This window comes from Macadamia integrifolia, chromosome 3 (assembly GCF_013358625.1).
Source record: "Macadamia integrifolia cultivar HAES 741 chromosome 3, SCU_Mint_v3, whole genome shotgun sequence".
NCBI lineage: Eukaryota > Viridiplantae > Streptophyta > Magnoliopsida > Proteales > Proteaceae > Macadamia > Macadamia integrifolia.
In genome coordinates, this window is record NC_056559.1 from 23745011 (window position 1) to 23762666 (window position 17656).

Below are 17656 nucleotides of genomic sequence, written 5' to 3' on the forward strand. Positions count from 1 at the left end.
AATCTCATTGAAGTTTCTACTGGGGGGTTCCTCCTCAGGGTGCAAGAAACACAACTGAAGGGCTGAAAAATCAAGGAAGTATGGACAAACTCTGAAAATCTATACAATCTTTAGTAGACCAAACACCAACATCATGGCCTTGAAGCGTAGTCCCCCTTCTCTTAGATGCTTATAACATTAGCCCTTCTACCTCTTTTTGGCTCAGTCCTACCAATGAATTGGTTGCTTTTTTGGCCAACATTGCTTATAGCACAATGGTTAAAAAAAAAAAATTCTAAATAGATGTAAACTGAATAGCTATGTTCTTTCTTCTATATTGTAAGGCTATATATTTTTTTTTCTATGAAAAAAAAAAATTTAATCTTTCTTCTTCCAATTCGGTGGTGATGGACACCTTTATTGCTTTATTCATGTTTTCTATTTTTTTTTCACACTCCGGCGGAGAGTACACTTTTTGTAATCTCTGTTCCTCCAGTTAGGTGGGATTCTGGATAATGAAGAGGAGTCCTTACCAGATCTAACGAAGAAATTTCATTAACTGCTGAGAATGAAAAACGAGCGATTCTGTTCAGCTTCCATCTAATCTCTCGAAGAACCAAAATAATTTTTTTTTCTTTCCAAAAAAAAAAAATTCTGGTTCTTTTTTCTCAAAGAACCAGAATTTTAAATGAAGTTTAAACAAACGATTTTGTTCAACTTCAGAAAGAAATTATTTAAAAGAAAGGGTATAAAGGCCTATTCACTACTCTTAAAAGGTAGTTTGGACATTAAAAATTTTTCTCATCTATGACATCATCACTAAACAGTGACTGACAAAAAAAAAAAAAACAAAGAGTTAATTATAATAAATCTTAAATGCACGGATGGTTCAATTAAACTTTTCAAATTTTGGGTATCAAACAATTTGACTATAGTAGGGGGGATCCAAACAACTACTAATTATTAAATGGCAAAAAAGAGGAGAGGAAGGTTAGCATATCAAACCAACAGTTGACAGAGAAAGAGAGACATTACCAGTGCAACCCATCCTGTTTGGGCACAGTAGATGACTCTTCCCCAGTTTCCCATTTCTTGGATTAAGACGGTTCTATAATTTGATACATTGCGAGATTCAGTACAACAGTCTATATATCCAACAGTCAGGATGACCAATTCACCCCACCATGTAGCACAAAGTACTAGAGCCATCAAGGAAAGGAATCCTTAACATTAGAGTTTAATTTAATTAGAAAGCCCTACTGGAGTAAAAACATGAGGGGCCTTGGCAGGACGGTAGAAGACATTCCATCCGAGGATGCACTTCTTGGATCTACATCTGCAGGCAGTTTGTTAACTCATTAGGCTTCACCACTTCTTTGGAGTTGTGTTTCTTTCGGTCCTTCGAATGAATGATAATTTATTCCTTTACAGACGGCGTCTTGTAAGCCCCTACAAGAACAAGCATAAACAAAAAAGAGCAACAGCCATTTGGCAATCCAGGGAAGTACCATGAGTATTATATTTAACTCAGATAATCTTCCAGTAGCTCTTCTATGAAACATTACAGCATGGAGAACTTCAAGTCAACTATATGCCAACATTACTGGCTCGAACGCTTCAAATATACCACTAAACTGATGCCTGCCAATGCAGCTGCACCAGCCAAAATCCCTGACCGGAGAGAAAGCGCACTAGATTTCTCAATTGTGGTTGTATCCATTGAAGATGATGATGCCTGCTTGCTCGACTCAGAATAATCAAGATGCAACCTCAGGACCTATAAATGCAAGGAGTTCGTCAACTTAAAAAAAAAAACAAAAAACAAAAAAAACAAAAAACAAAAAAACAAAAAACAAAAAAACAAAAACAAAAAACAAAAAAAAAACAAAATAGATATATTTGCAGAACAGTATAATTGCATGTCTGGATTGATTGAACTATGGGAGATAATTTTGGCCTTGAAGAATGGTGAATAGTCCAATAGAGATTAAATAGCAACACTCATATATTACTAAATGCAGAAACAAGTGTGAGTACCTTCAACCCAGCTACTCTGGCATGACTAACAGCCCCAATAAAGTCACTATCATTTGCAAGTAGTACTTTGTCCCCTTCATCATCTTCATACTAGAGGATGAAACAAAAAGATTGAGCAAAAATGTCCTGAAGCAAATGTAAGCAAAGAACAGGGTTCGAAATGAAAGACGCACCAAAATCTGAGGACGATCGTCATCATCAGCAATTATCCTCTGCATGACAGCAGAGACAAGTTCCTCCAAATGTTCAGTACCTATGGGATAGCAAGAAAGGTAGAAACTGTTATTCAGGCTAGCAGAACCCAAGCACAATAACTTTCATGGCCCAGGTTCACAAAAGGATATTTCCCAGGGTACATACCACAATTAAACCTATGCACACGGCCCTTATGATCCTGGAACTTGAAGGCAAATGAATTCCCAAGTCCAAGTGGTGGATACATGAACTTGCTAGCTTCAGTACCCTCGGATGCCATTAGTCCAGATATTTCACTGCAAGAAACATGGAACCATTGGTTACGGAAAATTTCCTCAAGGTAATTAGAGAACAAGATACAACATAAATTACATAAATAAGGCACCAAAATATTACCTGTGGGTGTCATATTCATCATCTGGTGGCTCCAAGTTAAGTGCAGAGTCCCAAAACTTTTGCATCATTGTGTTGGCCATATCATTGACAGCTCCAGAGGTACCCTCAACCTGCAAGAACCAACCAGCTCAGCGCAAAGTCCACCCAACACCCCCCCCCACAAAGAAAAAAAAGCTGCTACATTAAATATATCTAAATAATACTCCAACAACCTTTCCTCCCCCCTGCCAATTAAAAGAAAAAACAAAAGAGAAAATTCATCACAGAACCATGACCTAATTCGTGAAACTGGGAACATTTTGTAGGATTTTTTGAACATTAAATGAGATTGTTATGTTGGTAACGACCTTAGTAGGTTGGCAATACCAACAGAGCTTCTTTCCATTTCTCCTAGTGAGCCAAGGAGGTCATTCAGGCCAATCTGATGAAGCAGCCAAGGAAATATGGACAGGTCATCTGAACAGTGTCTAGCATCAACCCTACAGGCTAACGGGTTTTCAGGTTTCAGTGTATTGATTTTTCCCATGTGCACAAAAAAGATTCAGTTTATTCTTTGAAATTCAATAGAACATGGAAAGACAAAGGTCTCTCTTTCGCCACATGGCAGTGGTCTGTGGCTGGAACCTAACATGTGACGCAAAGTTGAGATGGTGGGAAATACCATTTGGTCAAGAGCAAATAGTCATAACAGGAACCAAAGCTTGTTGCACAACAACAGGCTACCCGTCGTCACCAATCAATGCAGGTAATTCCTAGATAATTTATTCATTCATCTATTAATTGATACAAAATTTGCGGATAAAATCTAAAAATTATTAAAAACAAAAAGAAGCTTAATACAACCATTCAATAGCTAGAGGAGAGAATGAACAAACCATTAAACTTAAAGGATAGAGCAGCTAAGATGTCTGGCAGGGCTCGTCCTGGCTAGATGCCTGGCAACTAGGCTAAAGCATAAATCAAAGATACAGAAATTCTCAAAACTAAAAACATAAAGAAGTTCAATCAACACTGAAAAGGCAAAGGAGAGGAGGAAAAAATCATCAAACTTAAATGGGAAGGCAGCTAAGATGTCTGGTAGGTCTCATCATCGCTAGATGCCTTGAAACTAGGCTAGAGCATAAGTCATAAATACAAAGAACCCGGGGATCAACCAAAAATGGGAGAGAGAACCTATTGCTATGGCACATATCATGTACATGCAGGATCTTAATTTATTGGAAACACCACTTTATGTGGCCCAGTTTACGTTAGGGCTTCCTGAACAGTCCACTCCAGTTGTGCCACGTGGACAGATGATGTGGCGATTTCGACCATTGAAGAGGGCACTATCTGGATTGGCCATGAGTCAAGTTCCAAAGACTAATTCAATCAAATAACCTCCACTATTGGCATACATCCTCATGTAAATAGTTGTCACGGAAACAAGGCAACCCAAGGCAGTGGCAAGGTGTCGCTTAGGTGGGCATGTACAAAGTGGGGTAACATATGAGACTTTAAATATTTTAAGAGGTGACTTTTAGTAAGGGTTAGGACTAAAATGCAAGATTTCGATATTTTAAGATGTAATTTCTAAGGAGGGGATTATATGTAAAATTTGTTACTTGCTTCTTTTACTTAGAACAAAAATATCTCTTTTTAACACTTCATTACGTTTACAGCTCTTTTTTTTTTTTTATGCAACTCCAGCAGCCACTGCTACTTCTTTCTATTTCCCCCTTTTTTTCTGCAACTCCTGCTGTTGCCACCAACAGCAACCACTGCAACAACTTCTCTTTTTAATGTGGGAGTAGATTACAAGTAACTAACTCAGCAGTTTATAACCCCAAACAATACAAATAGGAGCAAGAAACAAATAAATAATACCATCAAATAAACCCCCAAGGATACAATACCCATATAGGAGCAAAACCAGCCCATGGAGAGAGAAAGGTGTGGCCAAGTCTGTGAGAGTCCGATTGAGCTGTACTTTTGGGTGTAGATAGTCCCTAGGGAGGGCACAAAAACCCCGAAATATAAAAAGCTTCTGACGGCTGGTTATGGAGTAACGCACTTTCTTGATTTTCAGACCTAAGAGAGAGAATGTGAAGAATTCTGCAGAAACATCAACTTGTCTTCTTCAGATAACCTTCAAGAGAGGATCGATTGATCTTCTTAGAGTATAGAACCAGTCCTCCAAAGGATCTGTAGATCAGATCTCAAACTTGGGTAGCAATGAGGGTCGATTGGCTTCAAGAACAAGAACTCTTTGGCTGGCTGATTCTAACTTTGTATGCTTTAACAGGTCTGAACTTCTAATAACAATAAACAGAAAATAAAAATAGAAAAAGAAAAATCGATGGAGGGTTGAGTAGGGTGAAAGAGAATAAAGGAATGGGTATCTCACCCCTCAGGTTTTGGGTATCACACCCCTCAAAGGTTTAGGCATCTCACCTCTCAATAACAGTTTTTTTAGCTAAAGAGTAATCACTCAATAATTTATTTATTCAAATCTCCAATTATGAGTACATAGGCTCCTCTATTTATAGAGAGCAGAATGGCAATCAAACTACTTAGGAGCTAGTTTCCCAATAGGACTAGACACTCCTACTACAACTAGGAGCTAGTTTCCCAATAGGACTAGACACTCCTACTATAACTAGGAATTCAAAATAGGACTAGGACTTGACTTTATGACTCCAACATGGAGTAGAACTAACTAACTAATAGTCCATATAGGACTTTACAACCAACTAATGGTCTAATGGGCCTTTATTGAATTAAATAGAAACTAATTAAACTAATGAATAAAATCCCGTTTTCCTACCTTCTACCCATATTTGAGGCCTATTAAAGTGGCCCATTTCAAAGAAAACCTATGGGATCAAAGGCCCAACACATATATAACACAACCCAAGGCTTATTTACAATAAAATAAGCCCAAGTGACTTATCTACATCACTTTTCCTCCATTTTTCCTTGCTTCTCTCTCTTCCCCCCACCCCTTTCAGACTGATTTTGGAACCTACACGCCTAAGTCCCGAAAAACTGCTTTTTGCCTAAGTGACGACGCCTTGACAACTATTGATACAGAGGCATTATCGTGGCCAGACCGGCATGATCAGATCTGGACCTAGACCAATATGAACCAGATCCAAACCAGGATTTTGGTATAAAAAGGGTTGGTTAGAGGTTATTCTTGTAATTGCATTTATATTTTAAGGTGGAATATCAGATACATAGAGTCATAGTGAAGTCCTTGCCTACCTTCTTTGTTTGAGGCAAAAATCCTTATTGGAATCAATTTCAGTTTTACAAAGCCTACATATGCAACCAACATAGTTACCAAGGCGTTACCTATGTGAGCGCCTTGTTGGTGCCACCTTGCATCTAGGCCCTCTCCAAAGCCTTGGGTTGTCTAGGCACCATAACAACTATGGTAACTGATTGATGTAGAATACACAGTTGAATTAGTAAGTTTAATTCGGAGTTCATTCTCACAGGTGTGAATCTGTGGGGCTTCTCCTTTCTCTGCTCTCTCTCTTTCTTCTCCCTGTTCGGTTAGGACTTCTCCTCTCAGGTTTGTTTTCCTTGTTCTCCATCTCTTTATTTATCATTATTAAGGTTTCTATTTCTTTCCCCGCTACTATCGAACCAACTGGACTGAGAGCTTCTCCTTTCTCCTTAATAATCTTTGATATGTGATCCCACACACTAGGCATCTCCAACCCTAGGTCCCTGGCAGTTGAAACCTTCCATGCTAAGAGAACCAAGCTTCAAACCACAGTTGAACCTAAAATTTACACCCTACCTGGTTCCATAGAATTCTCTCATATTTTTCTCTTGATTATTGAATCTGTTTGGTGTGGATACAGTATGGTTGGGATTGAAAAGCCACTCCTAAATTCTGGGTAAGATTGGACTTTAGCTGAGAGAGTTCTCTCATCGGCAAGAGAGCCTCTCCTCAGCAGTGCATGATGGGGTCGAGAGGCAGACGAAATGATTGCTTCGAAATAGCAAGTAAATACCACTTTTCTGTTATTTACAAGTAAGCCCTTCATTCTTAAGTTGATTCTATTGTATCCTTCTTATGTATTGAAACTCAAGATATATCCTCCCTCTCAAGTTAATTTACCACTTTTGTACCCACATTCTGTTAACATACCAAAAGGGTTCCAGAACCTCCATATATTTACAGAATTGCCACTCCTTTATAATTGGATTTCTATTGCCTTGGTAAGTCCATAGTGATCTAGAATTAGGGTTTTCGAATCCATGTTTGCCTTAACAATGCTCATGTATGTCCATGCATGCATACTCCCAGTCCTAAAATTTTTTTCAGTCATATTTTTCCACTTGCCAAACTCTGTTTGGACTGACTTGATAAGTAGGGGACCTTTTGATCTACTAGTCGGACCCCATCTGATCTGCCACGTGTCAGATTTTTGAGGCAGCTTATGAAAGACTTCGTAAACGACCATCCAGGAAAACTGCCCCCTTAATTTATTCTTACATGTTTCAAGGAAAAAAATGTTATGATAATAGACTCCAATTTGTTCCATGGCCTTCCTTTCAAGACTGGAGCTATCCCCCTAGGTACCTTAATGAATTGCTACCTCCATTGTCTCATATGTTTCTAAATGTTTTCAACTAAATAATCTAACCAGTAAATTTGCATTTTATCCTAATTTCTACCTTTTCTTTTCCCTTTTCTTCTTGTTTCATTTTTTCAAGAAAAAAATGTGGTGTTCTCTCACATATACAAGTCATGATGATTTAAATAATTCCAAAACAAAAGTTTTTATTGGGTAACCTTGACTAAGGACGCAAAACAGAATCAAATATGAATAGATTCCATTAATGAGTAAAATAAATCAGTTTTGGAAAGATAGGACATGTTCTATTTAGTTGTGGTTTGCTATTATGCACTACTTTAGAATCTTTACCATTGGAACTGGTAGGGTACATTATATTTCAGATCAAATGCATTATACCACAACTGGAGAAGAATATTTAGCATCCATTATATAGACTATATGATCTTAATGTTGATTCACTTTATTTATCAATCCCCAATAAATTTGCTAGTGATTCAGAATATTTGATTGGGTATACGGACTTTGACTGTGTATCTAGGTTGGTTTTACATATCCTTAATTTATCTTGGGGTTGCTAAGTACTGGATTATTTGCTTCACATGCATCACATGGGTTTTACCTGCTAGTGTGGAAGCTGAAAATTTTTCCACCAAAAAAAAAAAATGTGGAAGCTGCAAAAATAATCAATCACCAGTCGGCCAAAACAGTACTGAATCAGATAAATTTCTCCCATAAACTTAAGGGCCTCCATCTTAGAAGATACAGGTCAGCTAGGAGCATATAGGTTCATGAACAGAAAACAATGCGTTCAGATGATACTTTACCATGGAAATTGCAGCATGAGTAATCTGGAGAACATCCACGCAAGCAGCAATGCATCCATCTGCAGACGAAATATTATGAAATCCAGCATTATGAAACAACAGCTCGCCCAATCTAAGAAACTAGTGCTCACCTTTATCTACAACAGGAAGATGTAAGAACTTCCCTTCATGCATTATATGCAATGCATCAAGGATTGTTGTCTCCAGTGTCGCACATTCTGGATTGGGTGTCATTACCTTCAGAACAAACCACAGAAGTAAGGTAATGCCAAAAAGCTGAAAGTAAGAAAACCATCCATTCATCCAGACAGTTTGATGTTCCAGGGAGATATTATCAGTGCAGAAAGGTATAATATCAGTTCACCCACTAGTTCAATTGTAAATAACAGTTTTTCATTCAAATCCACAGAATCAGTGACATTATGGCCTAATAGTTCACACACACGTATAGGAAATTTCCTTATTGTTGTCTACTTAATAAGCTCCTTTTTTGCATAGACTCTACTGTACACTCAATGAAACTTCCAATGGTTACAAACGAGGACTTGGATCTTGAAGGTTGTTCTCTTGTAGGTGTCGCCGGTGTCGCCATATTCAGAGAAGACAGAATTAAAGAAAAGAAGAAAAGTTTGGGGAGTTGGGAAGAGGAAAAACCCACCCATGTTGCATCTCTCTCCTCTCCAGCTCCCCTTTCCACTCTCGCTGGGTCTCACAATGAGGCCCCACTCTCCCAGTTACAAAATCACAATATTAGCTTTCCTATCGTGTTGCCACATCATTGCATGAAGGTTAAAAAAGATAGGTTACGCGTTTGTTTGTAACCAAGCACACGCCCTATATATATATATATATATATATGTGTGTGTGTGTGTGCGCACGCGCACGCGCATGTGTGTAAATCATTACCACTATTCATGAACGAATAACACATACCAGGAAATATTAAGCAACACAATCACATAAATTTATATCGATTGCATCACAAGTTAATCTTTAATGTTAAATTAGCTGGGAACATTCTTCAATATCAAATGACCTAAGAGCCACTTAAAACACTTTACAGGTGTAGGAAGTCAAGCAAGAGAAGCCCAGTACCGTAGCACACCAGAGTATAAAATACCGAATGCAATATTTTAAACAACTAGCTTAGCTTTGAATTCAGGTGTAGAATTTGGATAATCAATAGGAACTGTAAAATAACCTAGTAGGAAGCATATCATCTTAGGTCCATGAAAAGCATGTAGTATGCACCCACTGCATTACTTCAGAAAGCAAACTTTTATCCAATATGTTCCCCCCCCGACCACACACACACACAAAAAGGGTCGAGTCTGCTCTGGCCTAACCTAAAGCAGGTTAAGTATGAACCCTGTGAGCAGGTTCACATCAACCTACCTCATTCCAACCAGTTGGATCTACAAGTCTTATAGCTTGGGCCCATATCATTCCAGTTTTGTCTCCTCACCCACTCTGTTAATGAGGTGTATAGGCTTCCAGGAAGTCAAATCAGATAAGAAACACAAGCTTCTACGATTTATGCACCTTAAGTTGATCCAGAGGAAAGAATTAACTATTTCCTGCCACAGAGGAACTATTGGTGTTTATAGTAAATATCCCTAACTGAAATTAGATAGTGTATCTGGATATCTCCATATCACCAGCGCAGAGGCTTATATCAAGCTTCCCATGTTTACAATCGGCTTTTGAAATTTTAGGGAGTTGAACCCTATGATTCTGGGGAACCTTAGTGGGTGAGGAAGGAGGAAGATTACCAGCTCAATGTGCCCATAGACATTATGTACATCATGGGCAAAGTTACCTACTAGGCATCACATCAGTACGGGTGTGGGGCAGATTGTGGAGAACCCATGGGGTGTCTAGCCCTAGTAAAGACAGAATAGCATTCAAGGGAAAAAGAAAAATATTCACTGAACATGAAAAACATCAGATTGCAACTCAGAAGCATAACTTACTAACTCTTTTAGCAGTAATAAATTAACTATATTACGGTAAACAAATTTTCAGAAAGTATAACAAAACCTCGTAGGTCACTAAAAAGGTAAAAATACCATAACCTCTGAGGATTTTGATACATAATCAGCTTCCGTTCGTATTTGAGGGTATTGCTTACCTCCCTCTTATCACATTTTTGTCGGTTTAAGAAACAAAAAAGGCTGGTTTAATTTAAATATTATCCTTCAACCATTAGTAGCCCAAATTATTTGACTAATTATAAATTAGAAGGCCAAGTTTCCCTTATTAATGGTGGCATGGACATGTGCAACGGAGGCTTTTGAATGCCCCAGTATGGAGAAGTGATTTATTGCAATTGAAGGAGCTAAAAGAGCTGGAGGTAGGCCTAAAATAACCATAGAAGAAGTGGTGAGGAAGGACATGTATAGCTTAGGATTGGAATCTTGTATGGCTTTGAATAGAACTGATTGGAGAAATAGGATCCATATAGCTGACCCCATTTAGTTGGGATAAGGCTGAGAGTTGAGTTGAGCATTTGAGTTGAGTTTAAGTTTCTTTTATTACTGTATTTAGCCCTCATGAATATCACGACTCATGAATATCACGATAGATGACTACCGGAAATCCCTGCCTTGATCGTTTTCGAAAAGCGCCTTCTTTTCTGTTGGTTTAAGGGGCATGGAACTACTACTACTACTTTACCCCATATAAGGTATTTCACTAAAAAATTATAACCCAACACTTTTTCAATACCATAATACCCAAATTATCCACTGATTGTTGAACAAGTTGTGTGAACTTCATCATTATAGTTTTTTTTTTCCTGGTAAGGAAGTAAATTAACAAAAAGAAGAAGAACTAGTTAAAGAAATCCCAGAAAGATTGGCAAGTAAAAAGGGGGAAAGAAAGGGAGGGGGTAGGATCCCATGCAAAAGAACAGCAGGAGCTGGTGCCATAGGAAGCCAAAGCATCAGCTGCAAAATTAGCTTGACGATAGGCATGCTTGAACTTCATCATTATAGTTAATATAGAAAATGATTATGTTTTCTTCAACTTACCGTTGACATTTTGTCGTTTATCAGAAAACTTGTTGAAAACTCTTAGTGAAGGTTATGATACCAATGTAGCTGGCAGCCTGATCTTAATTTCAACTAATTTAACTAATTAACCACACAAAAAAGGAAGTTACAATTGAAAGCTTTATCTTCCTCATTGAGATTCCTAAAAAGCAAAGGGATTGAACAACTAACACTGACCAAGTCCGAAAACCCCAATAAGACTTTGCAGCTTTATAAGAGGTGGTGGTAGTCAATCTCACCAAACCCAGCTTTTAGAAAAATAATTCGGCCAGACCACCACCTCTCGTACAGTTTGGATTTCGTTCTCGGTCTGACACTTCTTTTTCCACTTCAAACCAGACACAAAAACTCTGGTAACATTATTCTCCATGACCCAGAGATCACCATATGAACCAACTTCATCACATTAAATACATTTTTAAAAACAAAACTAATAAAGCATTTAAAATATGATGATGTCGGTTCTTTAGGATCCATTTAAACTGCCCAAGCATAGCTAAAGCCATGTTACCTAGCTCGCCATGAAGAAGAAAAAAAGCAGGGTTACTGGAACAAGATAAATGATGGAAAGCAGGGTTAAATGAAGGATGAGAACATGTAAGAACCTTTTCCACAAGAGTCAGCTCAGGGGAAAGACTTGGAGCCACAACTCGCATAAGTACATCTTTTGAACTGCAGCACAGTGCAAAAACAATAAGATAAGTATGCAGCAAACTGTAAGCAACTGGACAAAAAAAATCTTCTATTAACAGGTGTTCCAAGCAAAACACAGACACACACAAAGAGTTAAAGAAAGCCCTCATACGTAAGTATTCCCTGAGGTTTGTTTCCAGTTGCAATAATTACTGAATTAACTCGCAACTCTCGCATCTTCTTCGTTGCAACATAGACAGGGTCTGATGGAGATACTATTGCAACCCTGAAAGTGAAGACAATTAAAAAAAGATAACAAAAAAAATCAATGCCAAAATACCAACATAATAATGGAAGACTTATTGACAAAGGCAGGCCAATAACCATCACATAAACAAGTTATTTAGTACTTGGAATTTTCAGGGAGGATGGTTGATAAGGAGGGCTTAAACATCCGCTCCCTGAGAGATTCTATGAAGGCATATGGAGCTGCATCCAAAAACAGAATATAGAAAAGTAAGATGAAAATATCAACTTGCTACTGAGCATTTAAAAGAGAGAGAGATCAAAAGTGAAAATGTTTTCAGGGATCCATGTAAGCTAAATAGATTCCTTTATTAGGTAAGATTTCCAAGTTGATACAGCTAATCCATCCATGAAATTGGGGACAACATGGTTGGTCTCATGTCAAGTTTCATCGTCCACCACAATTCTACAGCCAATGATGTATGACTTTTCCCCTCGTAGTTTCGGCTTTCAAAATTTTAGAATTGGAAGTGGTATACAAACTTACAAAGAGGGCCATATTCTGCCATTAAATGTGATGCTTATGATGAAAATATGGAAGTCACCATAAGAGGTGGCATAGTAACGTGTGAAACCCTTTTTTGTGGCTAACTAAAGCCACCGAGTAGAAGATCTAGTTGACTGCCTGACGAACCAAGAAACATGTTCCAACTATCAAAGTGACCCAACCATGGTCGAAAGTTCACAGAAATTACCTAAATATTTTTGTTTCACAAGAAATTGAAACAAATAACACTCAAAATTTATAAGTACAATTTATCAAAAAATTGGTGAAATATTTCCGTTTCAGCAGATGTCAAAATGAGGGCGAAATCCAAAATTTCAAATCTTGGACCCAACACATAGTATACATTGTTTTAAAACTCAAAAGAAGAAAGAAAATAAAACTAAAACAAAGAAGCTTGTTTCATTGCATCATGATTTCAATCTTTACTCAAAATCAGTCATGTTTACCAATACAGGTTTCCAATACAATACGATGATACCATGCAAGTAACTTCAGCTTTATTAGACAAAACAAATTTGCTAGTCACCAGATAAAAGTTTTAATAAGATTAGAATTACACTCATTAAAGATCTTCATCATCAAATTAGTAGGAAAATCAATATGGGGGGGAACTAACCTGAAAAATTGCTTCCCCATTGACGTTCCACCCCTTCGACAGCAGCAGCAATGGCACTTCCTTGCTCGGCAGCCTTTTCCATTCTAGATATGGCATCATAGAGGCACTTTGTAATATCCAACAAAGCAGTAACTTCACCATTTTCAACAACAGGGAGGTGCCTAAACTTTCCTAAAGAAAAAATGACAAGGAATAAAAGATTGATGCAATTTGAGTGACCATCTGTAAGTATTCACTCATATTCCAATAAAAGATATTAACCACACACACATTCAGCGCAAACCATAAAAGAAGGCTATGACCAACAATGGAAATAAAGGTAATTAGACTGGAAACAGTTTTACATAAAAAAGTTGAAAAGCAACAAAACCTATAGTAAACCACCACAAAGCAGGCCTCTAATGGTCAATAGTTTCAGAAATTTTAATCAGTGCAAAGATGGCACTCTAAATTGCATTGCCAGCATATGTAGCCATGTTTTAGATAGGAGAAACCAAAAGCCAACTATGGAATTGCATTGGTTAAAGTTTTATCTACATGCACATCATCCACACTATAAAGGGAGTACCCAGTGCATGAGGCTCCCACTACTGCAAGTTCTGGGGAGGGGCATATGTATGCAACCTTACCCCCACTTTTTATCGAGAGGCTCTTTCCTTGATCAAATCCATGACCACAAGGTTGAAATAGAGCAACTTTACTGTTGCAACGAGGCCCGCCCTATATGCACAGCATCCACTATACAAATGTAAAATCGTCGATGAATGTGTCAGAAAGACTAAGCAGTCCAGAATATACAGAGTCTGGACAGAACTTCAAAGTCTTCAGAAGCAAAATAGGAAAAGCACGGTAAACACCCAAGTTCTAGGCAGACACTAGATTTTCCATAATCCTAGGGTAGCAGACACGAGAAGCACAGAGCAATGATACTGAATCCATTTAAAGCTACAATATTTGAAAGTTTGTCAGCATGCGGATGTGCCTCTTATTTACTTGAGATTCATCACAAGGTGGCACATAACAGTGTATGCTTCTTGCAAGATGAGAAAGATGAAAAACCAGTGCTAATCTAAGAACTTGATGGTGAATGTAAAGGTTTTTCTTTTCAATGCCCTAGCAACTGTTTTACCCTAATGAACTCATGTGCTCCAATCATGCTTTGTTGGATATAAATCAGGATTTCTTTCCTTATGATCAGTATACAACAACATTAGGGCTCTAATTAGGTAAGATAATCAAACTCTTCAAGACTTAAGGGTGCATTTGTGTGTGGGCAAGACAGATAGAAACATCTACTGTTTGCATAGGTAATTAGCTACTCCTCTATCTGGACCTCTTAGGAAAGGAGTAAGAGTTACCTAGGATTTTTAAATGCCAATAGAGCTCCAATGAAACAAGTTTAAATGTCAAGACAGTAAACTGTACCACAGGATAGCCATATGAACTTTTGTCCCCAATTCCTTGCCATTTCTCCAAAACTCATTAGAATGACCACAAACACCCATATCAATAATCCAGAAGGTCATGCTCAATTGCTAAGATTTCTAATATCAATTCCAGGGCTCCTTTACTACCAATATATTCACTAGGAGGAATTTTTCACAACTTCTGTGAATCACAATTTCCCATTTCTTTGAAAACTTCTACACTGTGGGCCATACTCATGAAAACCAAAACAAAGATTAGAAATATGAAATAGGACAGGAGAATTGCTATAGGAGTACATTGGCCTTATATGGTTGTAGAGCTAGCGGAAGATAGATTGATGAAAGTCATCCTCCTTGTACTCTAATTTGCTTCCTAGCTCCATAACAATCAATTCATCACCACATTGATTACAAAACGGAACAACTATCACATAATTATCAAGGCGTCGCCTTGGCATCTAGGAAGTTCGCCTGGGGCCTAGGCGACTATCACCTTATTGCACTGCATGCCGCCTTCCTTTTTCCCACTTATTTATGTCAAATATCATTTAAGTAAATATTTTTTTATACTTAAGATATTACTCATAAATAAGAAAATACCCCGCTATTTGAATCCAATAAAAATAGTTTAAAAATCAAATTCCAAAATAATAAAAAGTCAACCCCCTAGTATGAGAACAAAAACTGGAATTTTGGTTGTATGGGTGATTTTCAACTTTCAAATACTACGGTTTTTTCTCAATTCTAAAAATTTCATAAATCCTATCATGGTAAAACATTGCTAAAAACCAAAATTCCGATAAAATAGTCTTTTATTTTGATGTCCATAAAATTATTTTCATTCAGGCGATTTTGACTATTTTCGTGCACTAAAATAAGTTTGAACATAACTTTGTCATTACAACTCAGATTTAAGTAACCTTAGATTTGTTGGAAAGTTGGTTTTGTGTTATACCTAATACAAAAAGTCTCAAATAAAAAATAATATCGTTTGATCAGTTAAACTTATTAAAAAACAATAACATTTTTTCAAAAGTTTATTCTTGATAATTTGATGTGACTTAATGTTTATTTTTTATGACTTGATTTGACTTAATGATTTTTGAGTTTATTCACTTTGTTGATTTGTTTTTCTGATGAATATCTTGCATTTGTATGATTCTTTATTATTATTTAACATTTAAGTAGAATTATATAATTTTTAATATGCTATTTGTGCCAAATAAAATGGTTATATAAAAAAAAAACACTATAACACTTTGTTCACCAAGGTGACACCTTGCAGCAGCCTAATTGCCAAGGCAATTAGGTAGTATCTCAAACGCCTTGGTCGCCTTACCGCCTTGATAACTATGAACTATGGTATCATCCTCCACAAAATTATAAGTAAAATGACATGACTGCAACAAAATCATTGCTATCTTCACCAACATCATGACAGAATTTCCATCAAGAAAAATCTTCACTTGTTGGCATCAAGCAACATGAGATTTTTATAATTCAGTAAACAATATTAGCCCAAAGCTTCAGATGAGGACCATATATTCAAAACTTTGTCCAGATGAGATTCTCCATAACTGCACATACCATTCCAATATTGATTTGATATATTCTGTTGGAGACACCGTCATTCTTTCCCTATATTTCCAAATTTCCTTCTCTTCTGACGCCATTTTCTTATTTGAGGAAGTACACAAACTCCAAAAGGGGAGTACTTTGTTTTGGTAGCACAAGCTCAAGGTAGTTTAAGAACTTATAATCCTACTGACTTCAATAAACCAAGCAAAAGAGCAGCGAACTGAGCATAGAACTAACCTTGAACCATCTTCTGCAGAGCCTCAATGGCTAATGAATCTGATGTAACAAAAATTGGATTTCTCGTCATAATTTTTGAAACAATCGTCTGCTCTGGCCTCAATCCTTCTGCTACAACTCTAGTGGAGATGTCCTAAACCCAGAACATAAAAAATTTCAAAAAACTGAAAAGATGAAAGGAGAAGAAATTAAAGCAGATGTGAGCCCTGAGATACATAAAGCGATAGTAAACGAGTATCAACTACCAAACCTTATCAGTAATGATTCCAGACAATAAGCCATTGGCATCAGTAAGTAGAGCTGCGTCAACACGACGGGATGCCATCCGACGACAGGCTTCAGAAACAGTCGTCCCCTCAGGAATTGTAAGCGATTTAGACAATCTCAACTTCTTCACCGTCCTCTCTCCCCCAACAGACCTACATTTTTTATTCGTTTAAACAACAATTGCAATAAACAAAAAATTAAATCAATCAAATCCAACCAAACAGAGCTCAGAGGACTGAAATATACGATTGAGGAGGAGACGACGGCTTCGAATGGTTTCCATTACTGTTGCCATTCTCAGCCGCAGGAACCGATTTCTTAACAGCTGACGGACCACGTCTTTGATTCAGATTGTTTCTCCTCGGATGAGGAACTGCTGAGCTGCTCATCTCTGAGCTCTCTAAATAGAGATTTTAGAGAAATAAATTTATAAAAAGATCGATTATCGCTTCCTCTGAAAACCCTAGGACGCTGGAAACAATGAAAACGCTACTTATTCAATTCAGAAAGAGATTACATACAGCACTGTTAAAGCAGAGAGGGTGAGAGGGAATCGAGGCTTAGGGTTTCGATTCCCTTCCCCTCAACTCGCTCTTTCTCTCTCTCTCTCTCTCTCTCTCTCTCTCTTCCGAGTTTTCGCTGTTATTCTTTCCCACCAGTTTTGCTATGCAATCTGAGATTTGAAATTAACTTGTTATTAAACCGTATGGCAGAAAATCACGGGAAAATGTTGATAAATTTTGAAAGGAATGCTTACCAAAGAAAAAAAAATTTGTTGATAGCTTGAAATGCAATATAGATTCTGTTTGGACGGTAGAGGACGTCCCATATTCTTCGGTCTAGAAGTTTTCATGGTTCACGTCAGGTCAATTTTGTGATGGGTCGCAGTGACGTGTTTAGATTCTGTCATTTCTGTAGGATTTTTTAATAGTTTTTTAATATCCATGCGCATCATTTTAACCTTCTCTGTGTTTGAGAGCTGGGACCACACGATCAAGGTAGACTAGAGTTGTTTTCTCAGGG

The 17656-nt window shown here is 37.5% G+C and overlaps 1 protein-coding gene across 1 annotated transcript; it reads right to left on the reverse strand.

Annotated features, from left to right (window-relative positions):
- Positions 1 to 970: 970 nt before the first annotated feature.
- LOC122074127 (CBS domain-containing protein CBSCBSPB3) lies at positions 971 to 17316 on the reverse strand. The gene is made up of 14 exons (XM_042638987.1): positions 16880 to 17316; positions 16617 to 16785; positions 16367 to 16499; positions 13125 to 13295; positions 12105 to 12183; positions 11867 to 11980; positions 11667 to 11733; positions 8140 to 8245; positions 8009 to 8067; positions 2608 to 2717; positions 2377 to 2507; positions 2190 to 2269; positions 2017 to 2106; positions 971 to 1756 (listed from the first exon to the last, which is right to left on the reverse strand). Exons 1-14 carry the CDS (start codon positions 17020 to 17022, stop codon positions 1580 to 1582), a joined length of 1629 nt encoding a protein of 542 aa, XP_042494921.1. The 5' UTR covers positions 17023 to 17316; the 3' UTR covers positions 971 to 1579.
- Positions 17317 to 17656: the final 340 nt, after the last annotated feature.